The 18,117-nt window shown below is 48.1% G+C and overlaps 1 protein-coding gene across 8 annotated transcripts in view; it reads right to left on the reverse strand.

Moving 5' to 3' along the window:
• The window catches only part of ZNF536 (zinc finger protein 536), a 418,630-nt gene that overhangs the window by 131,482 nt on the left and 269,031 nt on the right, over positions 1 to 18,117 (reverse strand). For 6 of the 8 annotated variants that reach the window (XM_060288591.1, XM_060288594.1, XM_060288590.1 and 3 more), the window contains one exon: positions 12,250 to 13,818. In XM_060288591.1, coding sequence (XP_060144574.1) covers positions 12,250 to 13,818 — 1,569 coding nt within the window. Of the gene's footprint in view, positions 1 to 4,214; positions 6,029 to 12,249; positions 13,819 to 18,117 lie in introns of those variants that run through there. The other 2 variants (XM_060288596.1, XM_060288597.1) reach the window with 2 other exon arrangements.

An 18,117-nucleotide genomic window follows, 5' to 3' on the forward strand; every position in this document is an offset into this window, starting at 1 on the left:
TGAATACAAGAGGTTGGAAAATGGCAAAGAAGAAAAGTCAAATAATCAGGTTTTTCTTGCACTACTATGAACCCAAAGATTCAGTTTTATTGACTCCCTCTTTAAAATAAAATAGTTTGATTGCCTTTCAGAATTAAAAGAGAAATGCCTTGATGCTCTTCTTATGAGTTAATAAAAATGTCTTGATGACGAAGCAAGTATTCACGTGCCCCATGCCCAAACTGAAACCCCACATGTTCATGTGCTTGTGGAAAGACCAGCTGGGTGCCCACATCCGGGGCCCTGCAGGAGTCAGTGCTCATGAGGACTCTAGGACTGACCAGGTCCTAGAGGGTCACCTGAAAAGTAAAAGCTACAAGGGCTCCTGAAAGCCATAGAATTTGAGACACAGGAGGGTACTGAGGGGATTTGTCCAAGCTCCTTGGAGCTCAACAGCTGTAGACACTGCCCTCCATCCAGCCTCCAGGAAGCCTGGTCCTAAGCTGAGTGCATGTCTCAATATTTAAAATCTGCAGTTCACTTCCCACAAGGCATCTTGGAGTGTGTATCTGCCCTCATCCTGGGCTCTAGAAGATTGGTGGCCCTCTGCAGTGCACCGGGGTGTGAAAACCTTCAGGCCAAGGGGTTCCCACTTGTGGTGGATTCTGTCAGTGCCCCACCCCTTCCCCTCTGGTTCTCTGGGACGCAATGGCCTCTTGTTTCTCTCTGACCATGAGAAGACTGCTTGGCTGTTGGATGAGCTGCAGTGACCCTCAACTACTGACTGAGAGCTGCAGAGCTTCTTCAGCCCTCAGGGGTGATTCTGAGGTGAACTTCACATAGTTTCCTAGAGGACCCCCAGGGCACAAAGCCCAGTCCCTGAGTAGTGGCAACCCTGTTGTTAGGCCCCTCACCCCATGCCTCCCTGGATCGCCTCCCACATAAATGACCTGCACCCAGGTCCTTATCTCAGGTCTGCTCTTGGGAGACGCCAACTAGGTGAGCAGTGGGCTCCTAGAAGACTGAGAAGATAGATGGACTCTCCTGGACAAGAAAGATTCCCACATTCTGTGAACCCCTGATTCAACACCAAGGCCTCTGCACCCCAGAAGACACCAGACTCCATCCCGGCCCCAGGTGCAGGGACACCTTGGATGGCTCGTCCTTGTTGTGTTTGCCCTAGCACTCCCCCCAGGACATACAAAATACTTGAGTCAAAAGAGAAAAGCGACTTGTCCATCATATAAAAAGAGCAATAATTTGGTAAATTAATTGCAAATTTTCTTTCCCCGCTTGGTTGCCTTTCTCCTTTTATGTGGATAATTGAGAGCATATTATATTAATTTGACAACAACAGAAGTTCAAAAAGAAAACTTAACCTTGTGAGCAGTGGGTTACCATTAGATGGGTGTGTCTGAACAACTCCACAAAGAGCATGAAAGACAAACTCCTCATAAGCCAGCCAATTTCCGGGTGCACAAATGGAGATTTTTGCTAATGAAATAGCTGTGCAGAGTTCCCCAACTTTAACCTTGAAAATGCACACTGTTTGCTCAAGAAGCAGAATCTGCTCATGCAGAGACAACACTGCCCACGTGCGGCTGCATATTTAGGGATGTAGTTTAATCATCGTGATGTATCTTTGAGAAAAAGTGACTATAGGTGAGCAGTAATCGTCTCCCAAACTTTAAATTCTTTTTCCCTGCACCAGAGCATTTGAATTTCATCAAAGCAAACACATTTCGCAGCACGGGTAATTGAAGACGTGGACTTGAAGACTGGGCTTCACCATGAGCTGCACAGCGCCTTCTCCTCCCTCGGCCTATCCCATCTCACGGCAGTTACCTCCTTGAAACTCCACTCCCCTCTACAAAGGGGGCCTCTTTCCACCTCAGACCAGTGGGCCACCATGGCTTAGAAGGGTTTAGGCTGTAGGGCCAAGGGCAGAGTAAATAGGAGATGCTTGGGGCTGCCCCAAATCTGAGCCCAAACGGGTCGGGCTTGTTATAATGCCAAGTGGGGATTGGCAGGGGTGGGGTGGCAGGCTTCCAGAAACAGGACAGCCGGCCCCCATGTTGAGCCGTGAATGAAGTCAGCCCATCCCAGAGTCCTGGATGCACCCAGCTCCCTCACAGCCACAGACAGGATGTTCCCAAGAACACGCAACTGATGAGAAGGGAGTTCTTCCCCAGAGGCAGCAGGAATGAGGGGAATGAGGGGGAGGTGGGTGGGAATGGGGAGAGCAGGGGGAGGGAGGGTCATGAAATGAAAGCGGGGAAGAGGCTCATAAAAAACAGGAGAAGAGAATCCACAAAGGTCTCCTCTAAGCTCGAGAAGTCCCCCGGGGGAGCAACCCAGGAAATACCCCCTGCTTTTGAAGTAGAAATGCATGGAGACCCCCTTAGGGGGATTGGGCCCTCGTGGAGGGAACAGGGAGCACAGATGCCTGGATAAGGGGCTCGAGGGAGCCTTCCTGCCATCAGGGTGAGAAGCCAGGATGATCTGTTCCCTGCAGCAGCTCTGCCTCTGTTGCCAAGGCCCGGCCACTCACGCTGCACTGGACCCCCAGCCCCACCCCTGCCGGACTGGCAAGGCCAGTGCTGTGGTGTCAGCAAGGTTTCGCAGAGTGCACAGCGAGGCTGTAAATGAAGAACAGAGCCGGGGGCAATGTGTTCAACCCTGAGCCCTTCAACAGAGCCCTCTGGTCCTGGCCACATCTCCAGGCTGGAGGCATTGGTCTGGGGGGTGCAGAGGGTGCCCCTTGCCTTCACAGAGTTAGATGGTGGTGACCTCTCCTTGGGAGCTGCAAATGTGGCATCTAAAACCCAACGTGGCTTCAGGCCCTGAAGGAGGGAGCACACAGCACCCCTCACAGAGGCTTGGTGTGCGTGGGGAAGTGATGCAGGCCTCGGGGGGCCAGCAGGAGGCGGGGACCCAGGAAAGGGCAGAGATGAATTCTCGTCCCTAGGGCAGTTCCCCAGACTCAGGGGTCATTGGAAACAAAGACGAAATTCCACCGGAGTCTTTCTTTTGGTTCAGGCTATGCCTGTACACTGCTGGTGAAAGCTCAGGTTGATGTGGCCATGGACCAGGACCTGGTGGCTGGGGTCACTTCGCTTTACCTTGGCTGGGCATTTGGGGGTCCATCACGTTTTCCATAAGAACCCACAGTCCGTTTTCTCAGCTTCACGTAAACAGAATCATATTCTCAGCCTCAGAACCTCTCACTTCTCACCTCTTCCCCCCAAATAAGAGACAATCTAATCCTGTACTATATGGTTTTTGGGGTTGGGATCACATGAACAGTTTTCATGAGAAATACTGGAGGGAATGTTTCCAGCAGTCAAGGTGATACAGTTGTCCTGCTGCTAAGGCCAGGCTTGTTCAAATGGACAGTTCTGGGCTTCCAGCCCCTTGTACACAGGACACTTTGTTTATCTGGAATGCGGGGACCAAGCTTGGGGCTTGGGATTCCGTCAAACGATGATAATACCTTTCCCCCCACCAGGAGCCGTTAGCCAGGGAGCAGGGTGAGCATGGAATTTAGAAGTTTACAAAACAGACCCAATCAGAGAAGCTTGGAAACACCGTTGAAGTGGCAGAGGGGCCTGAAGTCCAGCCCATGGACAAAAAAACTAAGCAAAATACAAAAGGAAAGTGAAATCCTTCCTTCCTGCACCCTTCCCGCCATGATGGGGTGGAGGGCGGGGCAGGCAGAAGCCTGTACGACAGACCAGGGCACAACCAAAAAAATCTCAGTGGACAAAAATACTCCACGCTCCAACAATTCCAACTACCTTTCCGTGTAAAACTACTCTTCACAGGATGAAAAGAAAATGTTAAGGTTTGCTGCAGGAAGGCCAGGCAGATGTAGTCCTCCGCACCGGGGATGAGGGACAGCGGCCTGCACAGACCCCCACAGGGCCTGTGAGCCATCATGCGGTCTAGACACACACCCGAGAGACACTGGTACAGAGAGATGCACTCCCTGGACCCGCCACGGTCACCCCACCCAAATCAGGAGGTGCCTTGACATTTGTATGTTTAGGAATTGTAACTCCTGGGTCCACCTGAAGATGGGTGGAAAATGCAGTAGGTGGCCCAGAAAACAAACCGTGGGACAGCATCACTAGTTTCCCTGAATGTCCTGTTGAGGCTCCCAACAGAGGGATGTCAAAGGGTGGAGGGTGTTGTGGAGTGAATTAACATAATGACTCAAAACTGCACTAATGTTTCACAGCTTTTTTTTATTAGCAATACCAAGATAAGTTATTGAAGCATTTTTAGTATTGTTTTACATTCCATTCATAAATGACCTAACTTGTAACTCAGCATACAGCACACTTAAAGATATAGTTTGACACTTATTCAGAAAGCTACAATTATTATAACTTACATGCCTTCATTACCAGGAACACCTTCATATATCTTCTAATTACTTCAACAATACTCTATTCCAAAGCACACGATAACCTGGTACAAGTTTACACATTTTGCTTCAATCACCATTTTTAAGGAGTGGATATCAAGGTGCTATTCACTGGAATTTTACGTCATCTGTTCCTGGTTAACATGACGACCTGACACAATATTAAACTAGCAATATTACTGCTTAAATACTATGGAGAAAGATAATTACTGCACTTTTCTGTATTCTCTAAAGTGTTACAAAATACAGGACAATCAGACACAAGCAGTAATGCCAACGAGACCATCGCAGGGCCCGCCTCTAGAAGCTGTGCTGAGCAGGCCCCCCATCAGGGTTTCCACAGGTGAAGGGACCTCGAATCCACCAGCGTGTGTCATGCAGAATTCATGACTCGGAGGGAATTTTCTCTCCCGTTCAAGTTACTAAGCCTTCACCACCCTTCGCTAATAGTGGAACATATGGGGCAGTATTTTTAGCCTCCCTGATTCTTTGCTATATATACCGTAGGTTGGTGTACCATGTGTATACACATACCTATGCCAATAGTAATTATTTATTCAACACACATATGTGTATACAGTCTTCTCTTGACTTTACACGATTAACAAGCTGCAGATAGCCACCGAGGAGCACGAACAGACAAGGGCAAGTCCAGCTAGACCGACTAGAACAGGGGGTGTCACTTACCTGCAAGAAAATGTGCAGATTCATTAAACAGTCCAGAAACCACGTGGGCCAGAGGGATTTGAAAGCAAGGGCAGGGCCACATTCCCTAATTGTTTAATGGGATAATGACAATACAGCAATATTTATAAAATTCGGTCCTTCTGCCTCTGGCTAAAGCAAGAAGAGCCCATGTGATTAGAGCAGGTCGGCAATTAGATGCAGAGGTGCTGTTGATCAGCGCTAAGTAATAGGAGAAAATTACTACTTATTTGAAACCTGGGCTTGGCACATAGCATCTGAAGATAAAAAACAGAGAACCTGGTTCCTTCAGCAGTTAAGATGTGGCCCGTGGCACACGTGGCAGCTAGACGGCTGCCCGCGCCAACCACCACTTTGATTCAGTAGCCTAAGAAGGTAGACCCCGGAACTTAAGCCCGGAGTACCCACACACAGCTCAAGACAGCCACGGGGTCACAGAGCTCCTACTGCATGTGGCGGTGGCTGGGCCTGCCTGGACAGTTTGCATTTCCCCAGGCATGTGGGTGTCCGTTCTGACAACACTCTCTTCTCTCAGCATTCTCTTCCTCCCTCCCAATTTGAAGTCATCATTAGGGAGGAAAAAACATCGTATATATGTTTTGAACCAAAGAGCTTGGTCGGTCTCTTCTCCCACCTCAGGCTTGATCCTGGGCAGTAGGTATCACACGATCCAAAGAGAACATGGACACGGCAACTAAAATGAAAGCTACCAGACTTTTCTCCTGCTTTGGAGGCACTGTTGATTCAGACGGTAGCTTTTGGAGCCAAAAATATGCAGCAAAAGGAAAGGAACATAAACAAGGCTAAATGTCACCAGTGTTTGCCGACTTACAGACACCATCCATTTGTTTGTTCTGAAATGACGAGTGGACCATTTGGCAAATACAATGGTATTCACACAACAGTTCTGTCATCCTGCAGTGCAAACGACATCATGTCAGTGGCATTCCCATTTAACTTAAAAAGAGGGAAGGGGACGAATGGAATGCCGAAAGAGTTTGGAGTGGGCTGCCATGCGAAGAGGATGCCTCTTCGTCAACATGGTGCACACAGAGAGCCTCTGGATGAGGGCAAGGGAGAGCCTGCCCGGGTGCTGGTTTCCGTGGGAGACCCCGGGGGACAGCACCTGTGCTTTGTCCCACCAGAGTTCAAGGGAAAGGCCCTGCAGCTAGTTGCGCAGCAGCCAGCCTGGGCAGAGCAGGCAGGAGGGGTGGTGATTTGCATTAATTGAAAGGATCTGCCCTTGGACTTCAGGACAAGCCAAGTGGTCCTCTCTACTGAGGCCTGACATCAGGCTCTGGACACACGTTATTACTGGGCGCGGGCTGGACTACGGAAATCAGAGACCAACCTGTAAATGATAAAATCGGGCAAAGAAAGCGAGTGCAAAAGTGCTTTATCAACAGTCTCTGCCAGCCAACACACAAGAGAGTCATCTCGTGAAGAAGAGGAAGAGAAGAATGATTGCTCACTTGGCTTTAAATAAAGCATGGCAGCTCTAGAGACAGGACCTTACAGCAGAGGTTCCCCGGGCCTCCTAGGCTCACTGCCTTCACATGTGTTGGCTGAGCCCGGGCACCTGTCTGCTTGGCAAATTTGGATTCTGTGGTTCTCGTCCTCTGCCATTTAACTAATTTAACCGCCTTTCTCCATTAGCACCTGATGGCTTCAGGGTCACACCTTAGAACTTAAGGTCATCTGCAAAAATGTACCAACTGTCATAGGCTGTGCACCAGTAGCCCACGCTCCGGTGTCTTCATACACACATGTGCAGTGTTTTCACATACTCCACCACTGCTCCCTTGAAAATCCCTAACTGACCACAGACCTTAGCCATTTATTGGCCAAAGACTGAGGAGGCAGGACTTATTTCCTACTCCAAAGCACTTGCCTTCTAACAGGAGAAGAATCGGGTAGAAACTGAAACGGTGAGACCATGGCAATGAGACGTCAACACAAAATTGTCAGAACTGTCTTCTAAGCTAGTGTTCCCACATACCAAGAAATGGCTGTCAATGGCTTGGCAAGGCAGACCCAAGGAAATGAGATGTGCCTCCATAACATTGATGGAAAGTAAGATTTGTGCCTGCTCAGTGCTAAAGGGATGACTGCAACCAAAAGACATTTGGGCAGTGACGTCATCTCCTTGTGATACCCTCGTGCGGATGTTCACCCCTTCCAGAAAATACCAGCTCCACTGAGAACCATTTATCCAAGCTCTTATACATCCATTGCCTCTTTTTATCCTCACACTTCTGTCCATCAAGCTCACCTCGGAGCCAAGAAAGAGCTCCTGTGTCTTCCTCCTCTGCCCACATTGGCCATGATGGGGGGCAGCCTTTCAGAGCCCTGGAAGTCTCTGATGCATAGGTAGAGATGTGACCTTCCAGAAATAGCTACTCCAGGCCACCTGGGTCTACAAGTCCTCTCTCTCTCTCTCTCTCTCTCTCTGCAAAATCTCTCAGATCTCTGGCATTAAATGGCAATAGATGGAACGTTGTAGCTGCTGGCCTGGGTCCTGCCTGCGTCATCTCATTGGCCAGTGGGGTAGCAGAGGACGGCTTTCACATGTCTTCTCTAGGATGACCACAGCAACACAACCTTCTTTATACTAGCGCAGGGGCCAGCAAACTTGGATCTGTGGGCCAATTCTAGCCCACTGTCTGTGTTAGTAAATGAAGTTTATTGGAACGCATCCATGCCCATTCGCTTCCTTATTGCTTACTGTCCGCTTTGTGCTGCCCAGCAGAGACCACAGGGCCTGCAAGCCTAAGGGCTCTCTGGCCTTCTAAGAAAACAGTTGCCCACCCCTGAATATTTTCAGACTGCCTATGCTGAGAAATCAACAAGGTTTCTGGAGGACAGAGTCACCTTTTAAAATAGTTCAGCTTCGTTATCCTGGTTCATTTCATCACACATTTCAGAATACATGAGGTACAGAGGTTTAAGTAGACCCCATCTTTTTTTTTTCAGGAAGGGAGTCCTAATTTTCTCATTGCTATGAGAGAATCCAGGGTCGCAGGCATAACTTGGGTCAGGGAAGCCAGGTTCCCCCCAACTGGGAATACTGGGGCTATTGCTGGTAATGACCCTGCTTCTCACTGGCTTCCTCCCCGCTCTGGTGGGTCACTTAGTCTGGCAGCCACAACACAAGGGCCTCATGCCCACAACAGACAAGCTGATAGATTCTCCTCACTCAGCCGGGCTTCCCTGAGTGGCGGCAACTCCAGAGCAGAGCTTCGAAGAGTAAGGGGGTTGCACTCTTCTCCCTCATGTTCCCTTAATTTGATTTTAGTTCTTCCCCATCAACCCTACCCCTGGGCTCACCGAAGAACACACAGAGCAAACTCTGCTTGCAAGACTCAGTACACGATGGCTCCCAGACATCTGTCTCAGGTTCAAAAGCAAAAGTAAGGGTTTCTTTCTAAATCCACAAACTCTGGAGTGAAGCAAGCTCTGTACCTGGGCCATGCACCCAGCCCCCCAGGTGCTGTGCAGCCCAGCCTCTGTGCTGACTAGGGCCCACCAGAGCACTCTCAGATCTCCGAGCTACTGGCTGCCCCAATAGTTTGTCAGATTTCTCAGGCTGGACAAAGGGGCTGTCTGCCTTGTCTTGTCAGTGGATGTGACGCTGCCCTGGTCTGCCCTTACCCCCCTTATTAAATACTCACATGGATCTTGTCCCATTACAAAACCAAGGTCAAATCCATTCCCCAAACACCGAGGGCACATCTGAGTTCTCCAACAGTCGGGAGTGCCCTTGTACGTTATGCTCTTCGACAGAATAAAGAAAGGTAGGCCATGCCTGGAGTCTGGAAACCACCGCACGAAATGGGGACTTTGATTGGAGCACAATTTCTTGTAACGAGGCCCAGAGTGGGAACTGACTCACTCTAGAAGCAACAGTGCATGTCCTTCAGCTTAACCCAGGATGGCTCAATCTCCTCCTCGGGGTCATCTGTAGCGTGCCTCTGACCTTTTGAAAATTCATGCTCAAGCTCTCAATGTTGGCACACGCTACATTCCACCCCTACCCGGCTGGCTGGGTTGCCTAGCAGTGGACAGCACACATTGTCCAGGACCCCAGGTCCATGACACCAAGGAATGAAAGACCAGAGTTTTAAAAGTCAGAAAGCGGGCATGCAGAATTAAGGAAGCATCCAGAAGCAGGGCCTATAGCGTGAAGATCACCCACAGACTTAGGGTTAGAAGCCACCTTCTCCACTTACCAGCATGTGTCAGCAGAGCCACTGAGCTCTAGTAGGGGGGTGGCGTGGGCGGGGGCGGTCTATGTGATTTGAACAACGTCTTTACTGATGCTTCTTCTAATACTTCTACACTCATGAGAATAGAAACAGACAGACATTAGCTCCTCCCACAAGCCTGTTTCTAAGGGTGTCAAAGTGGGGATTTGGGTTTACTAACCAGATCAAATCAGACCCCAAACTCTCTTAAGTTTAGAACTGTCAGAATAATTCTTTGGTTAGGCAAAGCCCAGCTTCTTGAGGAAACCAGCTATTAAGCTGCTGGGCCAGTTTGGAAATCCATATCTACTCTGAGTGGAGCAGAGAGGAGGGAATAAACATTAGGAATATTTGATTCCTTGTGCCAATATCATTTCCACCCTGGCAAAGTCAAGCCAATGGGAGTTTGAAGTTTTCAACTATCGCTTGTGCTTTTTGCAATGCTAGAAAGGCAGTAAACTAGGCAGTAAGAAAAAATGTCCTCAAATGCCCCCTTTGTAGCTCAGTGGGTTTAAGTTTTCCTCACAGATATCAACTCTTAGGAAGGATGAATATGCCTGGCCCTCCCGGGTCACAGCAGCCAGTAAGAAAACAAGAAGAGGATTTTGATTATGGTGGGCCAGGTGTGGGAAGGGGGAATGAGAACTGGACAGAGTCAGGCCACCCTGGAGGCGAAAGGACAGGGCTTCCACCCCAACCAAGCAAACACAAAGGCCAGAGAAGGGCCTTCCTTGCCTGCTCCCAAGCTAAAGCAAGAGGGAGGATGCAGAAGAAATTAGGATAAATGAAATGCAGAACTTGTGCGCTCTAAAAATAGACATTTTTTGGCAGGAGTTAGTTTTGGCATCTCACCATGAGTTCAAGGTGGATCCGTAGGACCTGGACCGTCCGCTGGGAAGCGACCAGGTGCCTTGGGGCCTGGCTGGCCTGAGGGTCTTCACTCCCCTTTTGGGAGAGAGGCCATGACTTACATCTCCGGCTCTTTTGCCCAATGGCTGAAAGGTTGACTAAGCAAGTTTTTTTTGCACGTACCCTGGAAATGTCAGGGAAGTGTGGTGAGCTGCTATTCTGGGAGGGGGTAAAAGGGCCTAAGAGCTGCAGCTCGGAGGAAAGGGCTTCCTGGTGCTGCCTTCCCCTCCACCCTCGCCTGGTGCAAAAGGACACAAGTGGGCACGCTTCCTCAAAGGCGGGCAGCCTTCCTTCGGCATTGATAGGACGATGGGAAAATTAATAGGGGTAATATGAGCTCATTTCAATAATAATGAGCTTATAAACATGCCAGGTTTTGATCTTTTCTGATTCATGGATTCCTGGCAGGAACTATGGGTCCTACGTAGGTATTTGAAAGAACTGAAAATAGACTTAAAAAAAAAACCCCCAAACAACAATAAAAAAGAAAGCACTCCAATCACAAACTTAAAAACAACAATAAAAAAAAAAGAGCAAAAAAAAAATTGGACTGACATAAAACTCTTTTCTCTTTCTTTTAAATATTGTTTTTAACAGCTTCAAAAGTAATGAATTGTATGTGGCTAAAAATAGATCTGGGGTGCTGGTTAATGGGGCCTTATGAATCATTCAGCATAAGGAACTGTCAATATTTTTTTGAGCTCTCAGAAATCCATTTAGTGATTTTTGACAATTCAAAAAATATTTCTGACTGCTTGATCCAGTTCTTAGTGAATTAGGGAAGGAGAGAGAAAAAGAAATACATCAATTTAAATTATGAACTGAGTCCAGCTTGCTGAATCCCACTCTGTGCTAAAAGGAATGTCAGGATTCAGAAGTTAAATACTACTCCCTTCCACCCATTTTCCTTCCTTCTTCTCTCCTTTCCTTCCTCCCTTCTTTCCTTCTTTCCTTCCTTTTTTCAACAAGTGAAGTAAAGTCACAGAAATTCATTCACAGATTACAGATGGAAAGGGACCGTGGTCATTTGTCTCTAGTGAGGATATTTGGGGCTGGGAATAACGTACTGAGCTTCGATTCCGAGAAAGGCTTTCGAGTAAGAATATCTGGGTGACAAGAGAATGACTTTGATCCTCCCTGCCCACGCCGACATTGATTTGATGCAGGTCTAGGCTTCAAATCTAGCATTACTTGTTAAGATCTGGAATTACTTTGGAGTAACCATATTCTTTAAGGAGGTAAAGAAGCGCCAGTTTGCTAACAAGATCAGGCAGAGGCGTAAATCCAAGACACACAGGATCACAGCCCTGCTCACCAGGGACTTCATAATGTACATTCTTGTTCGAACAACAGGTGAAGACACAGACAGACAGAAGGCAATAATAGAAGGCCAAAGTCACAGTAACTGCCATTTGGTATGTCTGAAGATGAATCACAAATACCCCACACCATCTCCCTGTTTGGAGAGAGGGCCATTTCATTTCTACATTGTGGTTAGTGTGATATGATTTTAGTATCCTCAAGTCATTATCAAGAAAAGTTTCAGAAAGCAGGTTTGGCTTAGCAAAGCAGTAAGGGATTGTCTTTAGGCATCTTATGCATAAGTTGAAAAGACTGAAAAGTTTGCAAGTTACCATGTCTCTTTCTCTTTTTGTTTTTTGAAATTTTTCCTTTCCCCCTCAAGTTATGGGTTAAAAACAGGAGTAGTGCACACTGTGAGACCCCGCCCCCTTTTCCATGCCTTCCGTACAGGCATTTCAGATCACAATGATGCAAACTGAAACACGAAAGTACGAGGTCCGACACTTCTAAATGAAGTTGACTCTCATGATTGTCTATATTGCATACACAGCATAGTCGGGGTAGTTCTTACGTGTAGTTCAAAATCTGCTCATGGATAAGTCTACCCCATTTTTTAAAAATGCACAAATCAGCACTGATGTTTTGGGAAATGAACTAAAGGAAGAGGATTCTAAAACTTACCACACAAGTCTGGCCTCTTGATACATCCAGAATTTGCTGTGCTACTTGCAAGTCCGTTAAAGGCTGCTAAGCCATCGGCGCTGTAGGCCCTGAGGACCGACAGCACATTCATCGGCTTCTCCAGGCCCTGGGGCCCCCGCTCTGGCTTGGGCAGGCTCGCCACGGGGTCCTGGGCTGGAAGAAGGCCCGGGCTGTGCCACTGCTTCTCCGATGCCTGGGGTAGAGGGGAGACCAGTCCCTGGATGGGCTGTGGGGCGCCTGCGGGCAGCAGGCCATCCCCACCGTCGCTGCCCCCGTCCTTGCTCAGGGCAGGCGGCTTGCTCATCACCTCTGGCTCCGTGTCGATATCCTCTTCCTCGTTGTTTTCTCCTTTGGAGGAGTCCATGTCCTCTGAGGAGGCGATGTCCGAGAGGTCATCAGTAGTGTTCTTATTTGTGGTTTCAGGGATCAGGATCGGGGCATCATCTTCCAAGTGGGCCTTCCCGTCGGGCTCCCTGTTGGCGCAGGAACTGGAGGCCCCCGAGCCCAGCAGACCTGGATAAACACCGAACTGCTTGTAGAAGTCTGACGGGAAGTTACAGAATGTGGGGTCCACGTGGCCAGGCCATGGGCCACCCTTCTGCTCCCCCAGAGTCTCTTTGACCTGTCCTTGGGCCATCTTTTCAGAAGCCGAGTCTAGAGGCCCCATCATGTTGGCAAGCGCCATCTCTTTGCTTGATTGTACCGAGGGCAACAAGGCCACTTTACCGGCCTCCCGGGCTTGGTCTTTGCAATTGACCGTCACCCCGACGGCGCTATCTTTGCGTCTCGATTTGCCCAGGTGGTTGGCCTGGAGATGAAGGGCCATCAGCTCCATAGAGGACGTTGTGAAAGCACAAAACAAGCAGCCATGCCACGCGATGCTGTCTTGTACAGTCACCGAGGAGCCTGGGAGGGAGGCGGCGTCCGGCCGCACGGACAAGTCCAGGGGCTCGTACTGAGACTTCTCAGACTTCCTGGGGGCTGCCTTGCCGCCCGCCTTCTCCTCGCCACCGTCTGCCCCGTGGACCTTCATGGAAGGAGGGTCAGATAGGGCTTTGTCCTTCATGTCCTTCTCCTTCTTCAAGGAGCTTAGGACAAAGCTGTCCATGAACGCTTGCAAGGACCCTTGGAAATTCACACCGTTGTTCACGATACTTTGATAAGCTCTCCCGATTTCGGAGAAGTGGGTGCTTTTGGAAGGAAGGTCGGTACCTTTCAGAGCGTCTGAAGGAGCCTCAGAAGACAAGCCAGTGGCCTGCCCTGAGTGATCTCCAGATGAGAACACCCCTGATGTCCACTGCTGAGATGCAGGGCCACCTCTGAAGTCGATTCCGGGGAGACCCTTAAAGGCGCCCCTCAGGATGTCTGGCCTGATAAACAAAGCAGCTTTGTTGGACAGCTCGTCCCTGTGGTCTTGGTTCAGGGGCTGCCCAGACAGTGGCCCGGCTCCGTTCTGCCGCTCCCGGTGGTGCCGCTCTAGGTGATATTTTAAGGAGGCTGATTGGGTGCCGGCATAATCACAGTGGGGACATTTGTAGGGTTTCTCACCTGCAAGATTTTGGTATAAGGAGAAAAAAAAAAGTGTTAATCTCATTTTGGTGTGCTGAACAAGGCTAGAAGGATCAACATTTGTTCTTGGAAACAAAGCAGCTCAAACTAATAATTAGTTAGAGAACAACTGTTTTTTAATAGAAGAATAATTCGTACTCTTAAGCTTTTTTAATGATTTTGTACCATTTGGGACTATTCAGGAATGACATACTATCTACACACAATTAGCTATCTTTTTCTTTATCTAACATGTGAAAACGGCTGTAGATTTAAAAGCTATGATTATGAAAATTAAGCATAATAATTTCAACCACAGTGATCATTAAAAGTAGAAGTTTAAAAAGACAAAGTATGTAACAAATGGGTGTTTGCAATATTTTGTGTATACAATAGCTCTAAAATTTGTTTAAATTATACACATGGAAACCATTTTTAAACCTAAAAATTTTATGGCACTGTTACGCAAGACTGAAATGAATGATTTAAGTCTTGCTCTGCAGTAAATCATGGATATAATTAGCAAATGGCATACTGCACAAGTAATTTATCATTATTTGGAGGGCACCATTCCAGACGGGCTCAGATATCCGCAGACCTACTGCATTGTTTCTAAATAAAGAACTATAAATACCGATTCTCTAAAATATTAATACCATTACAGTGCATTATGATTGCAGCATGTAAAGACATATAGTTAAGATAAAAAGCAGTCAATAAAACTTAAAAGAAAATGAGTAATAAAAAGGCACAAAATATATTTAGTTTTTGTATTTGGAATTAACATTATCTACTGGTCTTTGTAGTGCCTTAAATTTGTACTAATGGCAAACCTAATGCTCTGGTAGTAAAATGTGTAATTTACCTATAACAAGCACTTTCTAGAGAATAAAAATAGCTTTAAAGACTTTTAAAACATATAAGATCATTTTCATGAATTAAATATTTATTTAAATCCAACACACAACTTCTATTGTTCTTTCTACTATGGGAAAGATACCATAACATACAACTTAGACCTGCCTACGTTGTAGGAGAGAGGAAAAGGGAGGGGAAACAAATGCGGATTTAAATATATTCCAAGAATGTGTTCGCAATCCAGGGTCTTCTCTGGACTTTGGAATCGAAAAGCTCTCTGGAAGGAATGGGACTGTTAGAGTTCCCACGAGCTTGTTCACAACAACTCCCTGTCAATATCCACAATTAATTCTCCGAGGAAATTCAAGCATCCCCCACGGCTTCCTCTATTCTATCGTAAAACACACTGATCTAAAAGCAACAGCAAGTCGTGGGTGAATGGTGTATTCTGGAGACATTTTACTGTGTCTAGTCTCAGCTGACGCCGTGACTCCCGGCTCTCCAGGCATAGGCCATTTGGGGGTAAGGCACTTGTTGGGGGTGGGGTGGGGGGATGCATGCATTTTGTAAATAAGAGGACCACCAGCCCAGGTTCTGAGCAGAGGACTCCAGGTCACCTCCAGACTGTGCGCTCCAGCCTGGGAGAAGCTATGCCTGCCTCATCAAATGGTGGCTATGTGCTCCTCTTTCCCTCCTACGAGCAGCTGAAGGTTTCCTCTGGACACATCAGATTCCCATCTGGGGATCTCTTTCTCTGAATGACAAGGTCACGTTGTCTCTAGACCAATGACATGGATCTAGAGGAAGACTCACTCCCCTTTGATGTAAAGGTACAAACGGCTTCAGGCACCATTTCCCACTTCTTGAAGTCAATCCCCGTGTGAGGCTTGGATTCACTTCAGCCACTGCTATTTGGACATCTCACCGGAGACTAGGGGACCCTCAGTGGGATGGGCATTGTGGACGGGGTACTTCCGGGCTGACCTAGAAGTCCAGTGCCAGTTGGAGAAGAGGCAGCCCCTGAAGCTGAGGGGGTGTCTGTGGGGCTTGTGGTAGGAGAGCCTGATGAGGAACTCAAGATCCTGGCCCACAGGTTGATGTAAACCCGGGGGGAGGGCCCTGCAGTGAGAGTTGGCAGAGGTGCCTACAGGTACTGGATGAGACTCGGGTTGCATTTCAAAAGTGCACCTGGAAACGATTAAGTGCATCTGGCAAAGGGTTTGTAGAGCATGCATGGGCATCCGTCAGCAGGAGATGCAGAGAGAAAGTGTAGACCTTCCCTCCAGGCCTGGGTGGAGCGGGGACTGCCTTTCCTGGCTGACTGCAGGGATGCTCGGAAGATGTGCGTAGATTTCCAAGGGACACACACTTGAAATGCTCACTGCAGCAGTGGTTGTCAGACTGTACTGAGCCTTGAATCCCCAGGAGAGTATAAAACACCAGTTCTGGGACCTAAGGCGAGCAGTTCTGATTCCCTGGGTCTGGGGTGGGTCCAGAAGTGGGTGCTTCTAGTAAGTGCCCCTGATGATTCTGACGCTAAAACTCTAAACATTACATTTTGAAAAACCAAAGTGGAACAGCTTGGGGAGCTTTCAAAAGTGCTGATACCTGGTCCCACTTCCACCTCCAGAAATTCTGAGTTCCCGGGACAGACTGGGCTCTGGGGTCTTTCAAAGGCCCCCACGTGACCCTCTGTGGCGCCTGGGTGGGAAACCACTACACAGAGCCTCCCTGGGAAGTACTCTTTGAGGTCGGTACTGTGGAACAGTGTAGCAGGGAAGCTAGTCTGGACCTCTGGACCCCAGGAGGCATTTGGAGAGTCTGGACTGGGGACAGAGAACCTGTGTTATTTTTGCTCCACTGGGCATTCCTATCTTGGGACCTTTGCTTCCCCGACCTATAATGTGGCAAGTCGGAGCACATGTTCTCTATGGCATCATGTCAACTCTAAAAGTCATGTCAAGGGCTAGACAAAGTCTCCTGAATGATGCCAGAGGCATACGTGTCCATACAGGTATGTACCCGCACACCCGGAAACACATGGATTCGTTCACACAGTCTCTATTGAATGAGCACCCCCTACCCCCCAAGTACTGCTCTTGGTGCTGGGAATTGAGTGAAGAACCAAAGAGACAAGGACCCTACTCTCACGGCTTTGAGAGGACACATATCATAGGATCATTAAAGAAAGAGGCACACATACCACACACACATACACTCACACACGCCACACATCATACATACACACAACATACATTACAAACACACACACCAAACATCACACACATACACCACACGTCACATACTCACCACAACCACACACCACACATCACACACATACACATGCACAATCACACACACCACACACACACCACACATCACACACACTACACATCACATACACACCACACACCACATACACACAAACACCACACATCACACACACACACACCACACATCACACACACACCACACATCACATACTCACCACACACACACACCACACATCACACACATACACACGCACAATCACACACACCACACATCACACACACTACACATCACATACACACCACACACACACCACACATCACACACACACACACACCACATCACACACTACACATCACACACACACCACACATCACACACCACACACACACCACACATCACACACCACACATCACACACCACACACACACCACACATCACACACCACACATCACACACCACACACACACCACACATCACACACCACACATCACACACCACACACACACCACACATCACACACCACACATACACCACACACCACACATCACACACACACACCACACACACACATCATACACACACCACACATCACATACTTACCACACACACACCACACATCACACACATACACACACACTACACATCACATACACCACACACACACACACCACACCACATACACACACACCACACACACACACCACACATCACACACACACCACACATCAGATACACACACACACATACACAGCACACATCACACACACACATACACACCACACACACACATCACACATCACACACACACATCACACACTACACATCATACACACACACATACATCACACACACACCCCACACATCACACACACACACACACATACACACCATACATCACATACACACACACACATCACAAACAAACACCACACATCACAAACACACACCACACATCACACACACATCCCACACATCACATACGCATCACACAGTGCAGGAGAGGATCTCTTCACTTGACCCACTGTTCTTTTAAAGTTAAAAACAGGCCTTGACCACCACTGTTCCAGGGAAAAGAGGCCACATCTGAGAAACAAGAATGGTTAATTCTTAGCATCTAAGCCTCCAAGGATCCAGGCCCTGGTAAATTCGGGGCCACTTAACGGGAGT

The sequence above is a fragment of the Globicephala melas genome, chromosome 19, assembly GCF_963455315.2.
Source record: "Globicephala melas chromosome 19, mGloMel1.2, whole genome shotgun sequence".
NCBI classification, from domain to species: domain Eukaryota; kingdom Metazoa; phylum Chordata; class Mammalia; order Artiodactyla; family Delphinidae; genus Globicephala; species Globicephala melas.